This window comes from Centroberyx affinis, unplaced genomic scaffold, assembly GCF_046629955.1.
Source record: "Centroberyx affinis isolate AG114_WGS23_722 - 3 ecotype Tasmania unplaced genomic scaffold, CSIRO-AGI_Caff_v1 ptg000939l_1, whole genome shotgun sequence".
Classification (NCBI taxonomy): Eukaryota; Metazoa; Chordata; class Actinopteri; order Beryciformes; family Berycidae; genus Centroberyx; species Centroberyx affinis.
Window position 1 is genome coordinate 302,007 of NW_027279514.1, and position 23,571 is coordinate 325,577.

Sequence of the window (23,571 nt, forward strand, 5' to 3'; positions counted from 1 at the left end):
GAATGCATTAGAATGCAAGAAATGGTGTGATGGCGAGAGGGACTGTTGGCAGAGACAGATCTGCATATGGAAATTAGGGTTAGCCTCGATACAATTTTACTTAAACCGCTGCATTATTTTGTATTAATTTGACAGGGACACCTGCAGTGAGACTGAAGGGCACAAGAAGTGACTTTCACAGAGAGAGACATAGAGTAATGACACGAGGCAGATCGCGCAGAGTGCATGATAGCTCTTTATTTGCCCACAAGTGACCGTCGATAACATCTTTTAAACATAATAATGCGGATATTTTGAGGCAAAACAGAAGTATTTGTCAAATCACAAACTATAATGCCCATTTCTGCATGCGTGCAATATAATTGCAGTGTAAACCCCATCGACTGTCTGTCATCGCTGGCTTTAATGTATCAGACTGTAAATTATGTTGTTTGTATGTGTCAACCATAGACCGTAAATGGCCCAGGACATTTGTTAACTAATTTAAATACGTGTTGGTCTCGCAACGCTGTCAGTAGTTGGAAGGTTTTTTTTTACTAAGCATACTAAGCAAAATCAAATAAGCCTCGAAGAAAAAAGAGAGTAACACGAATGTTGGAAACTCTCTGACCATCACAGACAAAAATGAAGACGCACTCTGCCTATGGATTTATACGAAGACGGAAGTCTGTAGCAGTGGAACCTCTCGCTTTGCCTGGATACTTCCTGGCAGAGACCACGCCCACCGCCAAACTTAAGACCAATCATCGAACGCGTCAGTGGCAAGGCCAATGTGAGCATGCGTGGTATAAACGCGCGGGAGAGACTGAAACTGAAAACCCAAACAACCACCAACAGCAGAGTGATAGACAGCTGCGTAGTCTTCACACTTGGCTTTAAATTTACGGAATATCGCACGGACATAAGAAACACAAATACAAGGTTTGTCACGTTGTTTTCTGCCTGGCGGTTCTGCTGTGTCTCGTTAGCCTTCCATTTCAACTTCCAACTTCTACTACTACAAGCAGTTGACTTAGCTAACGTTAGCCGCGTTGTTGCCTCGCTTATGACTTGGGAATCGTTAGGGTTAACCGGTAAAATCTCTTTGGGGCAGTTCTTCAGCTCTGAATGTATATTTCTAGTGTGTTCATGTTCAGTCTGCTGTCATACAGTACGTTTTTTCTGCACAATATGTGAAGTCCTATTACATTTTGTCCTGTACATGATGTGTGTCACTCCTGTATTGTGTAACTGTGTTATGTGCCAGCATAATTACTCAGCTCAGATTCCTTGTGCACCCAATGTCCTTGCCATTACAGGTGATTCTGATTCTGCAGTGGCGACATGGCAGAGGACTTCAGCCAGTCCCTCACCCCACCAGTTTCTCCCTTCGCAGCTGACAGTCTGTGTGAGCTAACCCCGGCACGGCCGCCCTGCTTCTGCTGCTCCTCTGATGCAGGGGAGGACCCAACCCGGCCCCTCTCTGCAGAGGGATACACCGGGAGAGGCTCCCTAAAGCGGTAAAGTCAATTTCTCTGTCAGTGATCCATTTGTTCACTTTTAGCAAGAGGATTGATCAGGAGGGAAGGAATTGTTTTCCTTCAGTTTTTCCTAAAGCCTACAGTCAACTGGAGGGATGCATTCACTGTGTTAACAAAGAGGATGCCATACTGTGTTATCTCTTTCAAATCATACCTCCTTTTCTGGGGCATGTAACATATATGCACCTATCCAGCCTAATCTCAGTTGATTTTCATTGGATGGAGGTGTTACAGTATACCCACCTTCTCAACTACAACTACAGCTATTTCATTGTTGATCTCTCTCTACTGGGACAAACAGCCACCATCTGAATCTAACTTGGCTGTTGTACCAATCGCTATCATGATAGAACAGTATTTTCATTTTCAGACACTTTTCACATTTTTTTCATGCTACTGGAGTTTGATTTCAAAGCCATTTATAACTACTGGGAGCGATAATATGGATATCCTACACTGTAACACTACTAACACCCTTTCTGGCCCTGTGATGATTATGCTAAGCGGAAACACAACTTATATTTCTATAAAAGTCATTGTAAATTGTAGTGGTCATCATTGCAGCATTGAGTCTTACTGCTATGACTCTGCATCCCCTTCAAAGGCTGCTGCTGCGTCTTGACCCGGCCCCTGCAGACTATGAGACGGACACGGTGGAGATCTTTGGGTTCCCCTGGGTAACAGAGACGGCACTGGTGGAATCTACAAAGCTGCTCTTTGGCTTGTTCAGGTTAGCTAAGAGTTTCCTCACAATTCAAATATTGAAAAACATTTGACAAGGTAAGGTTGTCATATCCAACCTATTAAGAGATAATTTACAACGAACAATCTGTCATTAGCTGATTAATTTAATTTTCTCTTTGCATTTTAAAGCGTATCAGTTGAAAGTTAATTGACCACAGCCCTGCTCTGAAGGTCCTTTTCCGGGTGACTAGACTAGACCACTAGACTAAAAGAATAATCACTGATGGAACTTTCTGAATTTAGGCCTATTCTGTGTTTGAAAAAAACATCCTTCATGGTTCATTCATACACGTCTGTAGTCTCACTTGCTCTTTGTTATATTTCAGACAAAAAGTATTCAGGCTGGAGACCCTGGTGCAGTCCAGTTCACATGACTTTGGTAAGCTTCTGTAGACATGCCATGTACTCCCTGAACAATAATTGGGCTTTGACTTTTCATGTGTGAAGTTACTGGTCTGAGTTGTGGTGCCTTCAACAAAGCGTTTTGTTCACACATTATTATAGACATTATTTGCTTACACAAACAGACTTTTTATGTACTAGCCATAACCATTCAACAGACTGTGGTGGTAGTGTGTGTAGTGTAAATGGAACACCATGGTTTATATATATCAGGTGCACAAAGTGGAATTCTTCATTCAACTGGAGTTTACTGTTCCAAGCAAATGGATTTTTCCACAAAGAGAGACCAGCTCACCTCTGATGTTGCGTTCATGTCTGATATGGCGGGTTTGGTTTGCGTTAGGTTTATCAAAATGCTCTGTACACTTTGCCCTTATGTGTTTCAGGTCAAGCAGGCAACCTCCACTATGAAGCAGAGGAGCTCAGACAGCAGTGTGTGTTGTTCCTTCAGTATGTAAAAGTCTTCCTGTGCAGGTAATTCTACATTAGAAAACTTGCTCATTCATGTTGAAAGAAGGTTGAAACACACACCAGTGTTAGTAGGGTGCTGGCCCACAGGAACAAAAAGTCAAAGTAAAAAGCTGCAACTTTGAGTCCTGTAGTTCTAGCTGTTCCAGCATTGCAAACTTTTATTAACAACTTTTATTACCTCAAGCCTGAACAACGTAAGTGAATAAGACATAGTAGATTTATGAAGAATGACACCATCTGATATCCAAGTGCCTGCATGTGACTTATGACTTCTTATGGTTCCTAGTTCAGGTTTAACATTTATTTGGACAGAAGAACATGCATATATACACATAATACATGTTCATATATTAATTTATTTCCATATATTTTCTTTTTCATGTTATCAGTTTTTCTCATTTGTTACATATTATATATATCTTTGTTTTCATTTATTTTATACAGCATATGTTTTCATTTTCATATACATATTTTTCATTCATTCATTTTTCTTTGTCTTAGTATGTTCTACTGCTGTTTTTTGCACACCCTGCATATATCTTGGAAATTCATATATTTTCATATTGTTTCATTCATGTATTTTTACTTAATATATTCTAGTGTCGTAATGCCAGGTGCATTATGTTTAATTTCTCATTTCCCCAATTCGGTCTATTATTGTTTCTATCCTATTGTTTCTTTGCTATATGCTATTGTTTGCTGCTTCAAGAAACCAGTTTCCCCACAGGGACCATTAAGTTTAATCTTATAATCGAATCTGTGCAATATATAGAATGTAATGTCAATATAAAAATTTCAGTGTCAACCTTATTACTAGCAATTTTGTCTTTTCAATATATCTCCTGTTTTTTTTAAACCTGCAGATCATGAAGTCATCATTACCTCTGTCCCCAGCCATGAATGATTTTACTGTATTTTCTATATTTCTTTGAACTGCATGTCCTTTTGTATCTGTCCAGATACCTGGAACCTTCCAGCACCCTGGAGGCAGGACCCTGCCACCCTTACGAGGAGCTGGAGGCCCAGCTCCCCTCCACTCTGCTGGAGGAGCTGTTCGGCATCACTCTCCTCATAGGACGACTCAAAGACCTGCCTGCTAACGTGCAGAGTGCCTTCACTATGCAGAACCAAGGAAAGGTACTGCTAAACACAGATACACAGGCAGCATTTTGAGGCGTTGCAAAAAGAATAGGGCTTTGTAATGGGAGCAACATCAGTGGGGATAACAAAATTGAGTTTTATAGAACAAAGGTTGAGCGAAAAAATACTATTAGTTATAGTTGTTGTTTCCAAACGTGTCTCAAAATGCTGCCCCTGCAACACAAACACACTCTAGAGCAGTGGTCGGCAACTAGCGGCCCGCGGGCCAAAACTGGCCCGCCTGTAATAGTATCTGGCCCGCCAGATGACACTGAAAATCTCTGATCTTGCCATGCTTTGTGTCGTGGTGCCGTCGTATATTGTATTCCTTGCAAACTGCAACAACTTCGTTGCAGATTAGACAGACTGGTTTGGCGTTAATAAAATCAGGTAAGATGAATGCATACTTTTCTTTCCATTCTTCTTTGTATGTCCTACCTTCGCTGTCAACTTTTCTTTTCATTGCTTTTGACAGTGACATTTTGTCTTGCTAGCTATCAATGTTTTGCTAATGTCTCTGTGCACACAATGTAACCTCCCGCAGAATAACGCAGGTAACGATGTAACGCGAGAGTAACGTACGTCGGATATCCAATCCTGAGTCCATAAAATAATTATTACAATACGTTAGATAGGCTCAAAGAAGTAGTCATTTTCAAAATGGAAATGATACACATTTATTATTAACTGTGTGGAGAGGGGAAATATGAGATTTACACACATTCATGTCTTAAAAGACAGTCTGTCGGTGATTAAAGACAGCAGTCACATTATCAGCAGGTTACTATTATAAGCTGTTTTATAACGCAGCCACAGAGTGGAGCAGGAGACAAAGCAGTAATAACACACTAATAACAGTCTGTAGCAAATTCAAGTTACTTTATTTTAAACAAATAACTTTCTTAAATTACTCTTTTGTACAATATATAATAGTATAGATTAGGAAAAAAAAGTTTTGTTTGGTAGAAAAAAAGGTTCTGTCCAAGATATTATGTTTTGGCCCACCATTCAGTTGCTTGGAAAAAATTTGGCCCGAGGCCAAACGTACTTGCCGACCCCTGCTCTAGAGTCATGATTATATGAAAGAGTATAAGAAATGATTAGTCTTGAATTAATATCTTACATGGACCCACTTTATTTTCTTCTTTTCTTCTCTCCTTCGTCAACAAGGAGTTCCACCCACACAGAACTGCTTGATACAACTTGAAGGAAATTTTGATTGATATTTTTACATTGAAGTTGTTACTCCATCTTCCTTTATGTTCTCGAACAGATTTTTCCTCCTTCTTGGCATTTGTTACACCTTCATCTGGACATCCACTGGTCGGTCCTGGAGATCCTTCACCTGCTGGGACAGAAGATGCAAGGTACGAGTCTGGCATGCTCAGACAGGAGATGGGAAAGCTATTGAAATGTGAGATGTGGCTTGTATTATGTTGTAGATTAGAGATGCACCGATAGTATCTGTAGTATTGAGCTCCATGCTGATACTTTAATAACTTTTTTCGGTGGGAGGAAAAATGTCTCCTGATGTGAAAATGCTGAAATGCTGCTACATGTGTATCCGTTCTGAAAATTTAATGTCGGTGCTCCTGTATTCTAGATTTAAGATGTGTTATTGAAACAACAAAGATCTTCAGGTTTGAACATTTTTTCCTGTTTTTTATTTGACATCTGACTATCGCAATGAGCAGTAATTTTATGCGCCAGAATGTGACTTTCAGCTTATACAGAGTTATTATCTGTGAAACTGGGCTTTCATAATTTTACCTGTTCATCTCCCCAGGCCAGGTGGTGTACGCCCACCAGTTTGTGAACTTGACAGGAGAGAACCTGACTGATACCAGTCTGTTTGAGGAACACCTGTGCAGTCTGCTGTGTGACCTTACTGGTCTGGCCATAGGCAAATACAGCAAGGTGGGCGACTGGCCTCAACTCACTGTGTCTCGCTGTGCAGCACTGCACCAGCGCTATTTCTGTTCGTAATGTTAAGTAATTTATTTTTTACTGGAGAATAAAACTGCAAATCTGGCTTTAAATGCAACTGCTATTTTCCAGGTGAGGCCTACAGAGGCTTTGATCAGCCGTCATTACCTGTGCTCCTGCACCAAAGAGCTGTGGATCCTACTCATACAGCTGCTGGAATATAGGAGTAAATTGTTGCACACACAGGTGAACAAATGCACACACACATATAAACCAATATGACACACAGTCTTTCACATACACATTCATCAAGCAAATTCTTGTCCTCTTACATTCCCACCAGTCTTTCTGGAGCTACATGAACTCGTTGTTGAGGCCTCTGGTTTCAGGGAAGCCTGCAGCAGAGCAGTACAGTGGCCTCCCCACCCACTGCAAAGACCCTCTGGGGTTCACATGGTGGTTGGTCATTCAGCTAGCAGAGCTGGGCCAGTACAGCCGTAACGGCACGATCCAGAACGAGGTAAGAGGTTGAGAATCACAATATTGATGTCTGAGGATGTCAGACTGTAATAAACCTGGGAAACAATAGAAATTTAAGTGTTTCACAAGGTTCAGGTCATGGAATGTTGAGAAGTGTATTCCAGAGAGGGAAGGACTGGGAAGTTGATGAATTCTCTGGAGAAGTCGGGGAATATCAGGGAATTTTACAAATGGGTCACTTTACAGGAATACTGCAGAATGTATTTTGCAACTTGTTTCACAGTTTTATTGTATTAACTGGTGGTTTCCAGCCCAACTGTAGTGGAAACTAGAACAACATTTACAAATCAGGAGGGAATAACATTTTTGTTCATGGAAGCGCTTCCACTTAGTTATGGAAAGTTATGGAAAAGTCCTGAAATTTGGGCACAGTGAGACCCCCGTTTCAGATACCTGAAATGCTTAATAAGCACTTCATTTAACTTAAGCAGGCACTTGGACACCCTCAAAATTAACCACATAGATGATTAAAGTTCTTCTCATCTTAAAACCCATTAAACTATTTCACACAACAGAAGACGTTAGTGTGATATTTTGCAAAGTTTAAACAACTACAGTAACCTCAGTAATAACAATAATAGCTTTATTTGTATAGCACTTTTCTAAAACAAAGTTTACAGAACAAAAGATACAGAAACAAGGTTACACGAGAAAGAGAACGGTGACAAAAACAGAAACAGTAGTGGAAAGAGAAATACCATTACATAACTGCAAATGTGCCTGAAAGTGAAAACTAAAACTAAAAGATGGCACTGATTCTGCATTTCAAAAAGTAGGTGTTCTGATAGCGAAGGCCTGGTCTACCTTGACCCTAAGGCCCCATCGAAGCACTTGACTCTCAATCGCTCCAGTGGAGCTGTTTAGTGGGCAACAGTACAAAGGGTAAAAAAATCTGTCACAACCTTGCAGCTCCACCGAGGTGCATGAATCAAAAAGAACCACAGGAGTGAAAAGAATTCTGCTAAGTGATGAAGGCTATTTCAGCCAAAGTTGGTTTTAATATTACAGCTTAGTCAAAGTTCTCCCCTAGAGTAGCTGAATTATTTTTTTTCATAGTGGGCAACAGTAGAAAGCTGTGGTTGTACTGGGCAGCCCCCACATCTGAATGTGTGTAACTGCGTCAATGTAAGGCAGGACTTGGCTGATACATTTTCCCGGAATATATAAAGGTTAACAAAACTGAGACACTTGTCACAGCTTGAGATGCAGTCAAACTTTTAGTAGCAATTGTGTAACTGTGTATTATTGAAAACTAATCTGTTAGTTGGATCTCCAATGTGAAATCATGTTTTCTGTGTTGGCTCTGCCTTTCACAAACATGGAAAAATGCTAGATGAGATTTGAAGTGTTTCATTACAAAATAAGATATCCACCATTTGGAAAAAACTGACACTGACAAAATGATTGTTGCCATGAAAGTAAAGCACATTATGGTTTACTATATTTATATATTACTATATAAGTTTGGACTAGATAGATACTAAATAGATTTGGTTGTTTTTTTTAAATGAAACCCTTCCTTTTAACAATTTATTTGTCAGTATACTAGAATTCCACATGTCTCCAGTGAGGATAGGTGTCTCCAAAATTTGTCTAGAAATATGCAGATGACATATTGACTTTGTTGTGTATTTTTTTTAATATTTTGTCTGTGGTTACATTTTGATAGAAAGCATAATTAGGAATTATTTGCTATAGTTTATAACAATTATTATGGTATTATTTTAAGGTTCTCAAAAGGTTTTTTCTTTTCTCACAGAAACAGCTGGAAGATAACTGGACTTTTGTGGAAGAGTTGCTCAAGTTAACGTGTAACCCTAAGGTGAGCACTGTGTACAGTTGACACATTGGTGTTTAACCCCTACAAATTCCTTTATAGTCCTATATTGGATATAGAAGTGTGTGTGTGTGTGTGTGTGTGTGTGTGTGTGTGTGTGTGTTAAATAACAGGGAGGTCTACCAGAGGAACAGGTCAGGATGCATGTCCACTGCTGTCTGAGTCTGTGTCTGCTGTGGGAACCCAGCACCAGCGCTGTCTCCACCCTCTGGGACTACTACAGCAAGAACCTGGTGAGAACAAACCTCCAGTAGAAACAAGGACATTGTAGACAGTCATTGGTATAAGTATTAGGACAGTTAGCTAAAGCTCTGAAGTTGCTCTTTTTTTGCTGTTTTCATTGTTTCAACAAGTAATATGGAGGCTAAAAGCCGACAGTCGGTTCTGTTGCCTCATCATGGAAGTGTCATCTACAAAAAGACTAACTTTAGCTCCCTGTCCTAATAGAAATTAACTGTGCCAGCGACTGTTTATGTGATACTATGATCCCCATAGGGAAGCTGTCTTTTCTTTTGCTTCCCCCTCCAGGGAGGTCAGAGGTCATGGTCATTCACAGAACAGCATCCCTGAAGCTGGCAGGGATTCAGGGTTATGATTAGACCCCACTAATGGCCGCTTGAGATTACATTTTCATATACTTTTATAATGCACATATACATATTTTTAATTCATTCATGTTCTACTGTTATTCATAGATTTTATACTTATTCCTATAGTTCAACTTAATGCAATCTTTTGTTGTAATTGTCAGTTTGCCTCATTCTATTTTCATTTATGCTCCATTTCTCTTTGTTGTATCCTATATTACTCTTCGCTGCTGCAACAGCCCAATTTCTCCATAGCATCCATTTTAAGTTTCATCTTATCAGAGAAAAATCTCGTAATGTTGGAAGTCACCTATCCCTTTCCTTTGGTCATTAGTAAACAGTATTGTACTGCAGTTTAATGGCGTGCATTTCGTTCATATTGTTCACTGAAAAAATATTAATTACATTTTGAACATACACCCTGAAATGTGTAATATTTGTAGTGTTTTTAAATGTTTTCTTCATCACATTTTCATTCATGGCACATTTCTACCAATTCTTATTGGCCCTTGCTAGCATTTGATTCCAAAAGTTACTGTAATTGATTGTGCTGCAATGGAGACAAATATTATAATTCAATTTCTCCTTTCTGTCCCTCCACCCCAGAGCGGCTCATTCACTGTGCCCTGGCTCGGGGTGTCTGGTCTGGGTAGTTTGTGCAAAACGCCCCAGGCTCTGTTGGAGCAGGCCCGGAGCTGCTGCTCCCCCTCCCCCCTCCACTCTCCAGGACACACCCAGCTCTTCCGCTCAGCCAACTCCTTCCACATCTTCCTCAGAGTGCTGGCCCTCAGCCTCGGCCGGGACGGCGCTGGTGGAGCCCCACAGAGGCAGATCAAAGGAAGGTAAGCATGGAGAGAGTCTGAGAGGGTATGTAGTTCACACTCCTTCTTCACATTCCCTTCCACTATGAAAAGAACGTGTTGCGTAAACATTTCACTTGGAAGCAAATACTTGGTACGGTTATTTGGAGGGAAAGACCATTAGAAGGGAAACAAGAAATGGAGGCTGTGAAGAATGATTACCAATCAAGCCTAGGCGTTGTATTGATTCATTTTTACCCTTGATCTTCAAGTATGTGATGTGTTTGTGTTTGGTGTGCTGTTTGTATTTGTGTCTGTGTATGTGCATACTTGTGTGAGCACACATACAACATGTGTGTTTGCACACTATCATGCATGTGTGTGCATTTGAGTTTTGTTTGTGTATGTGCCAGGTGCACCACAGTCCCCCAGTGCGTCTTTGATATTTGTTCAGGCCCCCCAGTGGAGCAGGTGTCTCAGGAGTCAACCACCTGCTCTTCAGCACAGACCAGAGCCAAGGAGCCTCCCACTGACACACACACACACACACACACACACACACACACACACACACACACTGAGCACACCTGCTCCCCAGAGCAGTGACATGGTTAGGGTGTGTGAGGGAGTTGGATGTGGGGGGGTTGTCTTTGTGAAGAAAGGTAAGAACGAGAGGAGACCAAAGATCACAAGCTGATGTGCGCATCAGAACCAGGCGCTGGACCATCCCATATCCCCGGCCGGCTGGGAGCCAGGGAGAGGCAGCCGCAGATAAATCCGCCTAATGACTTCCCTCTGTCTGGAACGTGCTCAGCAGCACCGCAGACATGGGGTCTAATTAGCTAACGAGCGTGGCGGTTAATTCGCCTTAACGAAGCCGCGTTGGTTTCCAGCACGGATAGAGAGGGAGCTTGGGTGGTGGAGGGTTGGGGGATGTGGGTGGTAGGCGGGTGGTAGGCAGCCTGGCAGCAACCGGACTGGGCTGGGACAGGTCCAGAAACCCCCCACTCCCCACCACAACGACCAACACCACTACCCCCTCCCCCTCAGGAGGCGCGAGGCGTGCCGACTGCATCGTGGCAACGTTTCGGCAGCGTTCCCACTCCTGGCCGGGCTCTGTGGGACGCCCGCGACGACCGCATTAATGGGATCGACTGGGAGCATGTTGATCTCCAACGCCGGGAGTTAGGAGCATCTGCTCGCCTCCGGAAAAAAAGCTGTCCGGGATAAACAAACAGACAGACAGGTTGGGAGAGCACAAAAAAAATCCCCACTGCTGCCTCACAATACGCTGCTTATATCCCTGTTATATATTACCCATTCATCTATTTAAATCTCCCTCCCCTCACCCTCTGACTGCATGCTTGGCCACCTTCTCCCTTTACAGTCCTCTGTAGGTGTAACTAAGCTGTTTTTGTTGTTAACCTGGTCTTTCGCCGCTCCGTTCTCATTGTTCTCTCCTCCTTTCTTTGTATCAGCCGTACTTCTTCCTCTGAGTTTGTCTTGGGATGCTCACTGTTTGTGTTTTGACCCAAACAGCAGCCCTACTCACCTGTGTGGGCTGCATCTGTGTTAGGGGGGATGGGGTGTGGGGGGGTTGAACTCTCAAGCCTTCTGAGTTTCCTGCCGGGGGAGCAAACAGCCAGGAGGATGTGTGGCGTTGTGTGTGTGTGTGTGGTTTTATTGATCTCTCTCTGGTGTTGCAGTAAATTGGTTTGGCTGTAGTGAGAGGGACCAAGCGCCCACTGCTGTGTGTCTGAGTGTCTCTGACATTTAACATGATCTTTAAAGGCATTTCTCCACGGTGCCCGCAGGATCTAACAGCGTGCTGGGTGGTTCTCTCTTTTCGCTCTCTCTCTCTCTCCCTTTATTTCTCTCTCTCACCCACATAGACACACATGCACACACACTGGCCAGGCAGCCCGGCCTCTCCCCTGGAGCTCAGAAGGTGATGGAGGCAGGTGGTGGTGTGTGTGGTGGGGGTGGAGAGTTCAGTTAGTCAGCATTTGAAGTCAGGGGTTTCAGAAGAACAAATCATCTCTGAAGAGCAGAGTTAGTCTATGGAAGAAAAGAAAGATTGAAAGTGAGAAAAGAGAACAATTTGAACATTCAGTTACTTCAGATTGACACAGGCTATTGGAACAGAGTAGAAATTGTCAATTTAATGGAATCTCAATCTTCTCACTTTCCTGCCCTCTGTCTTTCTGTCGCTCTGGCCACTTTTTCCTCTGGTCCCCCTTCACCTGTCCCACTTTTTATTACTTTCTCTCTTTCTTCCTCTATTCCTCTCTGTCTTTTTCCAGGATCTACTCAAAGTTCTCCTCAAAGAAGATGCAGGAGCTGTCAGAGGCAGGGCTCATGAACTTCCTGCTGCTGTTCCTGGTGGTGGCCAAGCAGGTAGAGCTGGAGGATGTGGCTGGCAGGGCCTGTGAGCTGCTGGGCTTCCTGCCCCCTAACTGTCCCCCTGGACACCGCACCCTGGTCTGGAGGGGACAGCTATCACTGCTGTTGCTGTTCCAGGTATGCTTATCAATCATAGAGAATTCATCAGAAAACATATTATTTGAAAGAAACAAAATAAAGAAATATTTTGTATATCAGCCAAGTTGTGCGACGTGGGTGTTTTTCCCAAGACAACACTAGTCTCTCTATTTAATCTGGAGGTGTACTGCTGCAGCAGTAGGCTACATGGGCTGTATTTTATTTGCTTTTATTCATGCTGGCTTCTCTAAAATGTTTTCACAATACATGGCAAGAACATACAACAATTAATGGACAAATTCCACCAGTTCAAGAGTTTTGACATGAGCCAACCTTTGTTCCAGGAGAGGGGTCTGGATGTTGCTGCCCAGGCTAGCTGGCTGGCCTCCTCCTTTAACGAGATGGCCAAGGAGTTCTACAAGAAGACCACAGAGGCGTCTCGTAGACTTGCCCTCTGGGGCCCCCTGGGCTCATACCTGGAGGGTGTGGCCGAGGTGTTCGAGACAAGCACCAGTCTCGGCCTATCAGAGGAAAAGCTGCTCAATGAGGGGTTTGATTGGTTGCTGCCTGCATGCCGCCAGTCGGAGCTTAATTCTGCCCTGGGCTTCCTGCAGATTGTCCTCGCCCAGCTCAGGTGAGAGAGAGCTGGTGTAAATATCCACTAACTCTCACTTTCGCTCAATCTCTCACTCATTCTTTCATTCACCGATAGCCGCTCCAGTGCTCAGCTCTCAGAAAGAGGACACATTCACACACTCAGACAGATGTTTTCTATCCGAGGCTAAGCTTCTATTAAAATGTGATAACTGGCTACAGTAGAGAATGATCACTTCTGCTATTCCCAGCTCCAGCCCAGCACCCAGAGTCCACTCACTTTTGACACTGACAATAGCAGGATTATGCTGTTCTCCCAGCAGAAATGAGTGTCTGTAAAGCTCCCTGTGTTGCGTTGAGGCCCCTGTTTGTCTCAGGAGGCCCGGTGGCCCCCAGGTCACCCTCACCAGGTGCTGGCAGAGCCCTGAGTAGAGTTACGAGCCCGAGGGACCCTCATGGACCCTCCTGTCGCCATGGGGACTGTGGCGGGGCCATGGGTGTGTGGAGAGACTATGTGGTCCTTAGGGCGTCGGGACAGGTTCAGCTGCAGGACACGGGTGTGTGTTACATGAACGACCCCGGCCGTAGGTCAGAGAGCTACTGCTGAAACAGTGTCTGTTTATGTGGGGAGGTGGAGGCAGGAACAGAGGCGACAGGAGATAGAAAACCACGTCTGGTGAGACTGTCTGGAAGGTTATGAAGTCTGAGAGGAGGATGATGTGTGATCATTCAGTTTAGATTAATCTCAGTTAAAACCTGTGTAAAGCTGTGTGTCGGCTTGCTGGCCAGCCATTACAGTCCTCAATAACACGTTACTTTCCAGTGGCCTTATTCCACTAAACTTCCATTAACCTGTGAATTAATGTATGGAAACATATTCTGAGTACATAATAATAGTGTGTAGTAGTACTTATTAATATTCCCTAATACATAATGTACTCACAAGGGTGTACAAGGTGGACAAATGCAATACTAAAGCAACTGCTTAGAAGAAGTTGTAATAGCCAAGATAAATGGTGCTGAGCGTTGTACTGACATTTTCTGCTATTCATGTTGTGTTGTGGCCCATTGAACGCTAAGGTTATAATATATGAATAATATATACTATATATATGTTATCCTGGTATGTTCAAATTGTAATAAAATCTTGGGCAGTAGTAAACTGGTTGCCCAAATTTATTCATGCCCGAGCTACATCATCACACCTTTGTATTTGAAACCAAGTAACTGCGACTGTACATTGCACAGTCTTAAGGTATTGCATGTATCAATATGCTTTGTATGCATCAGAAGTTTTTATGCCCTTGTAAGTTCATAATGTGTAGGTAAATTTTGAGTAAGCACTTAAGAGTGTTACTGCCGCTGCGCTCTTACAATACTTACAAAAGGTTAATAAATGAGTTGAAACCCTAGAATAAGGCCGTTGTAAAGTTAAGTCTTACCGAGTCCTCTCACTGATTCATGTAGGTGTATGATTACTTTTATTCTCTGGTGTATACACTCCGCCCTCCCCTGCACACACACACACACACACACTAAAGGTGAAACACTAACTTAAGTGTACTCCTCTCTTATTTCAGGGCCTGGCTCCCATAACACGGTATCTCGTTAGCTTTGCTAATTCCCAAACTTCCCATCTCAGATCTCGGGGTTGGAGGGCACACATTTGCACATTAATGGCCGAGGAGCGAGAGAAGAGGAGAACTCCCAAAGGCCCTCTGTGTTATGGCCTGGACCACACTGACCCATTTAACCAAATAAAAAATACCATGCTCTCTCTCTCTCCAATCCGTCCCGCCAAATTAAACATAATTCTTCTGCCTGGCAATACTCTGTATCTCTTTGTGATTAATGCGTTTTCTCTGACACAATTAATGGGTAATTATGTAGCCTGGCAAATTTAGCCTGAGCGTCATTATGTCTATTAAGATCCGTGTGGAATCTGCACACATTAAGAGAATTATTCTGCCAGCGGCTGAGACAGACGAGGGTCCGAACATTCACTCTTGATGGCCATTGCCATGGTGCTAAGGCAAGAAGCCAGTCGGAGGCATAATTCCTCACTTTTATTCCTTCCCATGACCCTCTGCTGTGGGGGGGGTGGGGGTATCTCTCTGGATGATGGGGTGAGTTGGCATCGGCACTCCCTGCTGGATCTGTTTTCAGCACAAACAATTAATCCCTATCTCCTTGGCTTGATAAAAGTACAAGCCTCCCTGTGAAGCACTGGCCCTTGTGATCATCAAGGCCTCACTGGATATTGAGCCTTTCTTTTCATAGTCATTGGGTGGGGGTGACTATTGTTGGATTACTTTTGAAGAATTTAGATTAAAATGTAGGAAAAAAACACAATCACGCCTATATATTTTGACGGAGATGGATGGACAAGGGAAGGCAGTGTTTTTTGTTTGGAGAAAGTGGTCAGGGAGTACGTTCAGTTTGTGTATGGGTGTGTGTTCGTTTGTGTCTCTATCTGTCTGACTGTTAGGATGCTATGTTTTTATTTTGTGTGTGTGTTGGCTGCAGCTGAGGGAGGGGTTAAATGGGGTCCCTAATGGTGTGTGTGTCTGGTGTGTGTGTGTTTGTACACGTTGTAAGAAGCTGCAGTGAGGAGGATTAAGTGGGGTCTCTGACGATGTCTTGTACAATGAGGGTTGATGGGTGTGAAAGGCCCATTCCGCAGTAGTAACGAGGCTAATGAATTCAGACTCTAATCGATTGTCTCAGCTCTCTCTGGATTAGATGCAACCTTGCTGGAAGGGAAGGCACCGCTGAGGTGTGTGTGTGTGTGTGGATGTGTGGATGTGTGTGTGCGTGCGTGCGCTAGTAAGACAAGCAGACTGGGGTGCGTGGTTGAAGATAGGAGGGAAGGGGGGTTGCTAGTGCTCACCCCTGCCCCCTTTTCCCTCACTCTATCCTTTCCTCCCTCCCCAGCGCTGCGCTCCCCCCTCTCTCATCCGGGCGAATGAGGGGGACAGGAGGATCATCTCCAGTCTAAATGAGATTACAGCTCCTTCAGCTGCTTATCTGGGCTAATGCCAGCCACTGTGGGGCTGCTGTAGCGGCTGGGGCCGGGGCCAGGGATGAGCCACGGGAGCCAAAGTATAGTCTATGTACAGGGGATCAGCGTTAGGCTCCACTCTCCACCTATCATATCCTCCTCTCTCCTTCCCCACCTCCACCCCACCCAGCTCTGCTCCACACTGCAGCGCACCGCCGCACCCACTAATCCCCCAGGAGAGAAGAGAGGGAAAACACAAGGAGAAGGAGTGAAAGAGAGAAAGGGGGGAAGGAAAAGGATTTGAAAAAGTAGAGGGCGGAGGTGGAGGGTACGGGGTGTTGTACAGGAGGGGGAGACACTATGTTTGGATTTTGCGTTGGATAAATTAGTTTATCTGCTTTCCTTGTCTCTGTGTGTGTGTGTCTTTCTTTCAGACGGGTCCATCAGCGCAGTGTCCAGTCGGCCCCCACCTCGGCCTGGGCTCCCACTACCACCAGTGTGGTGAAAGAGCGCCACCTAGCGGTAGCAGCAGCACTCTGGGCCCATTTCTTCCCCTTCCTCCGCAGCCTACGCCTCTCCCAAACCCCCCCACCACAGCTGGCCGATGCTGCTGCAGGTCAGCGATACACACTGGGAGAAAAAAAGGAGACTGGGTGAAGGAAAGAGGGGTGGAGGAGTACAGAAGGGGAGAGAGAAGGAAGGGAAGGAGAGAGAAGAAAAGAGGCATGGACAAGGGTTCGATTGATTTAGGTTTTTGAGGGCTGATGCCGTTATTTTTGGATTGAAGCTGCCATTAGCCAATATTTTTTGCCAGTATTCAATATCTTTAATTGTTTTCATGCCAAAAAATTTAAAAGTATTCAATGCTTCCCCTAAAATGTATTATTGGCAGGGTGGAAAAGCCTGTGAACCGGCATTTAAACCATGGGACACTCAAAGCTAACAGCTAGTGCAAGTTAGTTAGGGAGGGAAAGTGTAGAGGTGTCAGAGTAGGTCAAATGAAAGAGGGTGAGGCTTGCTGAAAGAGAGAAAGGCGGATAGAATAGGATAAAAGCAGAGAATGGGACTTTGCGATGAAGGGAAAGAATCTGAAGGGGGGCGGCAGGAGGGAGAAATAGGTGGTGAGAGAACGTTAGCTAAGCCAGCGGGAGGGAGGAAGAGAGGATGACTTAGGGTTGTAAAGATTCAGGAAGCATGGGAAAGAAAGGTGGAGCGCGGGAGGAACAATCAAGGACATAAGCAAAGTTTTGTACGTTACACTTGACTCTTGGATGTCTCAACTCACTACTAATTCAGACTACAATGTGCTGATTTCATCCTTCTCAGGCTTCACTCTGTTGGCTTTTGATCTGCCCAGCTCTGCCCCCCAGGACCTCCAGCCCAACCCCGTCCAGTCCATCATGCAATGCTTTGGCTGGGACGACATGGTCCACCCACTTCTGGTGACTCGCTACCTCCCACACCTGCTCCAGAACAGGTAGACCTCTATGGCCTTTACAGAGAAGTGTTTTTGCATGATCCACCAGGAATTTTTAATCACAAAAACACAAAACTTCATCACAGTGCACACAGCACTTGAGAAAATCTTTTTTTTTTTACAAATCATGTATGTTTTTTAATTATACAACCCCTGACAAAGATAAAAGTAAAGAGCATCCTGGTGGCTCATTGGCACATACCAGGTAAACGTGACGTCCTGGGTCCGAAGTTGACTAAAAGTTATATTAATGTATAAATTTAGTGTACCTTAGCTGCAAATTTTCACCCTCCACCATCATCTTCTCATATTCAGAGACGACTACATGTCATCGTCACATAGAAATTGAGTTGAGTCCCACCCAGAAACAATGAGAAGGGAAGGAGCATTTTAGTTGTCCAAGACAAGTAGATGTCAACTACCATACATTTGTTTCTCAAAAACAACAACAAAATATGTGACAGGACCAAACAAAGATTGTGTAATTATTGTTAGAATACAGGAAAAGCTATGACAGCTTCAGTAGGAAGAGACAAAAAATGAACTCTGTATCAGGAACATGCACCTCACTCACTGCGTGTTTGATTCCTATAACATTAAAGAACATTAAACCCAGTATTATTTATTACACACTTTACATTTGTATTCCTTGATTATTGCTTTCTTTCCCAGTGAGCTGGTGTCATCACTGAGTAGTGGTTCTGGAGTTGGTGTGTCAGGCTCTGCTCAGTCCCTATCGGTGAGGGCCTGGTTCCGCTGTGTTCTGCAGCAGCACCTTCACAAGAACCCAGACGGGTCCGATAGCAGAGCAGGTAATACTACTAAATCTACAACTGCACCTTGCAATGCAATAAATGAATAAACACCCATTGTACACCAGGCAGAGATCCCACTGGTCATGGAATTTCTGGAATATCATGGAATTTTGAGAGGCGTATTCCAGACAAAATGTCTGATAAACTCTGGGGACAAATAAATGTTCCATTTGCATTAGACGTGTTTGTACCTGCGTTGTTGCCAGGCCGGGCTGTGGATGAGCAGCTGTGTGAACTGACCCGGCTGGTGCTGAGGCTTCCGGAGGTGGACAGCCTGCTGCAGAGAGCCGGCCTCCAGCCCACAGCCACCAGGCTAGAGTCCAGTTCAGCCCTGGAGATTTTTGTCAAGGTAACAGATGCTTACAGGTTACATATAAACTGCTGATATATCAGCAGTATCCATAGCGAAACCTTATGTCTCCACGTATTTTTAAATTTTACAGTACATTAGCCTGGCTTTAATGTATCATGAAATATTCTACATGTGGGAGACGATGCCTACAGTTTTTGCAGGACATCAATGATTTACATTCCTACTTCCCTAGAATGTCCTATTTTCCTATGTGTGTGCATATAAGACATACTCAGCATATCTAAGTCAAATGTATCCCATAAGTTTTCACTACATGTGATGTATTCTGAGCGTATTAACTTTAGTCATATCTGGTTACTGGGAAGTAACAGTATAGTGGTATCTACTTCAAATACTGGACTGGCAGCTTGCATTTAAATGCAAATGTTGTCAAATACATTTCTTTCCTTATCTGCTTTCTCATACATTGTCTTTCTTTCTCTTTCTCTCACCTCTCCTCTCATTTCCATCTCTGTCTCTCCTCCCAAATCCCTCACCTTTTCTCTCCTTCTCTTTTTTTCTTTTTCTTTCTCACTTTCGCTCTCCTTTTTCTTTCTGTACCTCCTTACAACTCCTGCTTCTTACTCACCCTGATTCCCTCTGTGCACAGGCTGTAGGCAGTGTTTACAGTGGACTGCAGGTTTTGTCTGAGCGTTCAGCCATGGTGACCAGAGCTCTGGACTACATCGGAGACGTCCTGAAACACATTAAACCCGCCCTGGTCAACAAGAACCACGAGGGCATACAGCTTGCCTACTGGGCTGTTGGTAGGTGCAGGGCCCAAATAATTTACACAAAGCTCCAGGAGTACTGAGCTTGAATGACAGGGCAGTTCTGTATGAAACTAAAGGGATAAACTAGTCTTATAGTAGCACTGCTATTCTTAGATACTTGAAATAATAAAAAGAAATTCTTTTTAACACTTTGAGTAGCTCCCCATCACTTGTTGTAATCTGGAAGGATTTTAACCAATATGGGAAAATATGGTATGTTGTTTTATAGTGGTGTTTTTGTGTTTTTTAGATAGGAGTAGGGAATCATCATAGTGTTGTAACTGAGACTGTGGTTGCCTTTATGTTTTTTACTGTGTGTTCCAGGCTGCATAGTGAAGCACTGGAGCCCCCTGCTGGCCACTTCTAAAGCCCAGCAGCTGCTGTTCCGCATTGTGGATGGGCTGCTGCTTCCCCACAACCTCACACAGCAGGACAAAGCACTCAGGGACAGCCTGCCACTATACCTACAGGTTAGGTCTGACACACAAACACACATGTCTTGAATGATTGAATTTGTAAGGGCATTCCATTGACTTAAGTCAATCAGACTTCAGTCTGTCCATAAACCTAAATAGGCATTATAAAATGTTGAACCATGGGGCGTCCTTGTGTCTCAGTTGGCAAAGACACACACAATGTGCCTGCGATATCCTGGTTTCAAATTTGGTCTTTGACCTTTGTCACATGTCATCCCCCTGCCCCCCCCCCCCATCTTTCCTCTCTCTCTCCATTGTAAACTGTTAATAAATTAAAAATGCCATAAAAATAATCTTAAACAAAAAAAAAAGAGAATCGGGCCCAATTTTATGATATCCCTTTCGTCCCCACTTTTGAGGATTTTCCTCATTTCCTCTTTGCAATTGTATTGGGTATTTGGTTCTTACAAGGAGATAAGCAGCTTAACACACACAAACACTTTTACTAAATCTGGACAATCAGGCCATACAGCAGGCTTGATGCACAAGGTTTTGTGTGTTGTGATACAGAAGTGGAAGCCTCATTTAAAAACCCACTCACTCATCTGTTAGTTATGTGTTGGGGTGTTTCCACTCTGGCACTGTTAACTCCTTCTCCTCCTTCTCCTCCTCCAGGGTCTGTCAGTGGCTTCCAATGTGTCTCAGTCTCAGGGCGTCTACCTGAAGAAGCAGCTCCGCTCCGTCACCAGCAGATATCTGGACCATTTCCTACCTGCTACGCCTTCCACTGGCGCCATAGCCAACCACCCTGTGCTTCTGGGCGCTTGTGAGTCCAGCCCCAGCCTCCGGGGGGCAGCGCTAAGGAGGACCATCCTGCAGGTCCTCTGGTAGGTCTCTAGTGCACGGATGTGGTTTGCCTCTCACTCACTTTTCACCTGGTATTAACTTGCCTCTCGTATCCAGATTGTGTCTAGATATGATTTGGCTTGATTATGTTTACTGCTGACATTAAAATGAATCTCTAGTGTACATAATGTCATACCAAAATAAAATAATGTCTTAAAGTAAATATGATAGTTTTACTTCTGTAAATAGAGATCTAAGCTTCTTAGAAATCTCTTCCTCTGCTTTTACAGCGAGAGCTTCCTGCAGTTCAAAGGCCACGCCCCTCCGCCCCGCCTCGCGTCCGTCCTGATGTTCCTATTGGAGCTCCTGAGACGAAACGGCGACTCAGACCCCGTGCTCCTCACTCTGCCCCTCCCCTCCCTGCTGCGCTGTCTGATGCTGGTCAATGAGCCGCAGGGTAAGACCATGCTCGTGCACACACACCCAGAAACATACAAAACACTATGAAGTTTGTACGTTCTACTTTTTCCACATCATGACCAAATTCTCTAATTTGGGTCTAAGTGTTTGTCTCATTGAGTGTTCAAGTGTTTTCCAAATTTGGATGTGTGGATGTTATGTTATGTTATGTTTTCCCTGTCTGTAATGTGGTGACGACTTGGTGTGTTTCTATGTCTGTGGGTGTATTTGACTTGCCTAATGAGTAATGAATTAGTGCTATTTCTGTGCATATGTCTGTTACAGTACATATGCACTGTTTTTTTTTTTTTGACTGCAAGATTTTTTTGGGGGGAGGGGGAATTTAACAGTTCCACACAAATATTGCAAGAGCTTGCAATTTTGACCAATCACTGCACTGTTACCTTTTTAAAGTCCTTCAAAATAAAAAAATCGACTAGGGCTGCAATTTTTACAGCTTCACTTCAATTTCAACACAATAGACACTATAATCGCAGTACTTACAGCAAGCTGATGGTCACAAACTTGTCCTTAATGCTTGCAATTTTCATCAATCTTCACACTTTGGGGCAAATAATACAGAAAACACCGCATTTTGACAATCAAGTTTTTGTTTGCAGTAATCATAGAGGCGCTGTCTAATGTTTTCTACAGTGAGGAAGACGAGCACAGATGCCCTGCAGCTTGTGGTGGAGCGATGTGCTGCTGCATCTACAGACGGACCATGTGACCAGATGATCACTGTCCTACGGTAATTGACAATAACCTCTGGCAAAAAATATCTGCACCTGTATTACAGCTGGCTGGTGTTGTTAATAACATTTTATTTTTAGGAGTAGTCTGGGTTCTATCATACCGCATCCACATATATCTTTGGATTTGGATTTTACTGTGCAATGGATATTGTACAATATCTGTCAGGTTATTTGTAATGCAGACAAGAATGTATTTTCCTACTGTAGGCACAGTGTATCCAAGTCAGATTATTTATAGTAAAGCCTTCATTTTATATACTTGTGTATGTTCCCCATGCTCCTAGGTCATTTGTGGAGGAGAATGAGGGCGTGTATGACAGACAGGTGTACAGCGTCCTGCAGACGGTGGCGATTCTAGATTCCTCTGTGGTTCAGGCTCTCATTCCCAGCCTGTCTCTCAGTCTGAGAAACATTGAACACAAGAGAGGACTGGGCAAGAACGCTGCCTTGAGGTGAGTAGGATGCACAGCCACGTGCACACACACTGGATGCCATGTAGACAGTATTCATTTACCAAAACTGTTTACACCAAAACTATCTACACTATAAGCAGTTGTTGCCCCATGAACTACGCATATTCTGTTGCTGTATGAGACGAATAATGCGACTGCTCAATCTCTCCGTGTGACAGGAGTGCATACAGGAAGTTGCTGGACCTCCTTGGGGAGAGTGGCCAGGCAGAGATAATCTGTCTAGAAGAGGACTAAAAACAAAACAAAAAACTTGGGTGGTTTTAAAAACAGGATATGAAGAACATACAGTACAAGACCTGGATTCAGCTCCCAGAATGCAGTGTTAGCCATACCGACCTTTTCTCTCTTTTTTTTTTTCTTCCAAATTTCTAGCCAATAGCAAAGCAAAATTCTAATTTTGGATGAGCATCAAACATGGACACTGTCATGCTGTCTACATGGTATTAAAATTGATAGAGTTTAGTACATTTCATTAGCACTAAACTACTGTTGTAGGATGCTGGTAAGTCACAGTATACATACATGTATCAAAATTGTTTCAAAATGCCTCATCAGTTGTATTTACTGAGCTTTGAATGTTCTTCAAATCATGGACCATAAGCCCAATATCACTAGGATGTATGTATTGTACATATTGTAGAGAGAGTGCAATTTTGGATTTGTACAGATGCATTATTGATGAAATAAGATGTGAAAATAAATATTAATGCGCTTATATTGGTCTCACTACCTTTTCATTTCAGTTATAGAGTGAGAGAAATGAGTTATATGGGCATAGAAATAAAGACAGAGTATTTGTGCTTTTACCATGAGGTGCTGGATCTGTCTCTACTTGGTTGGCACTCTGAATTACAGATTTGATGACAGTCGTGGGCGAGCCCAAAGAGTTCAGTCGGAAAAAAAAAAGTGAGTCAAGAAGAGCGTACTGTTTGTTCCATTTCTCTTTTTCCTTTCCAGTCGCAGCAATCTCTTGCAATCCGGCTTTAGTTTGCACCTAATCACATCAAGTCTCACTCCTGTCTCCCACAATCACCAAGTCCCATTTTCTGTCATTGCTCGTCATATTGCAGTCTCATCAAACTGCAATGCATCTGTTCGCTGGAGCTTTCTGCTGTACTGTATTCCGTTTCTCCAACAGTACTGGAAGTGGTGGAGAATTCAT

General features: G+C 43.5%; 1 protein-coding gene across 1 annotated transcript; it reads left to right on the forward strand.

The window, feature by feature from the left end:
• The first annotated feature begins 807 nt into the window (after positions 1 to 807).
• mms22l (MMS22-like, DNA repair protein) lies at positions 808 to 23,052 on the forward strand. Its single transcript, XM_071521897.1, has 26 exons — positions 808 to 921; positions 1,299 to 1,499; positions 2,125 to 2,250; positions 2,591 to 2,643; positions 3,053 to 3,140; positions 4,097 to 4,274; positions 5,551 to 5,644; positions 6,064 to 6,194; positions 6,336 to 6,449; positions 6,547 to 6,723; positions 8,503 to 8,565; positions 8,694 to 8,813; positions 9,774 to 10,009; positions 12,271 to 12,487; positions 12,793 to 13,082; positions 16,478 to 16,659; positions 17,370 to 17,520; positions 18,193 to 18,332; positions 18,542 to 18,684; positions 19,298 to 19,454; positions 19,785 to 19,930; positions 20,552 to 20,763; positions 21,013 to 21,179; positions 21,836 to 21,932; positions 22,221 to 22,388; positions 22,568 to 23,052. Exons 2-26 carry the CDS (start codon positions 1,324 to 1,326, stop codon positions 22,641 to 22,643), a joined length of 3,702 nt encoding a protein of 1,233 aa, XP_071377998.1. The 5' UTR covers positions 808 to 921; positions 1,299 to 1,323; the 3' UTR covers positions 22,644 to 23,052.
• Positions 23,053 to 23,571: the final 519 nt, after the last annotated feature.

Excerpts from the sequence above, each read along its gene's own strand:
- mms22l (XM_071521897.1), top strand. The coding sequence starts at position 1,324 with ATGGCAGAGGACTTCAGCCAGTCCCTCACCCCACCAGTTTCTCCCTTC. Across the intron at positions 4,275-5,550 it reads CTATGCAGAACCAAGGAAAG|ATTTTTCCTCCTTCTTGGCA; the intron begins GTACTGCTAAAC and ends GTTCTCGAACAG. Across the intron at positions 10,010-12,270 it reads CAGAGGCAGATCAAAGGAAG|GATCTACTCAAAGTTCTCCT; the intron begins GTAAGCATGGAG and ends GTCTTTTTCCAG.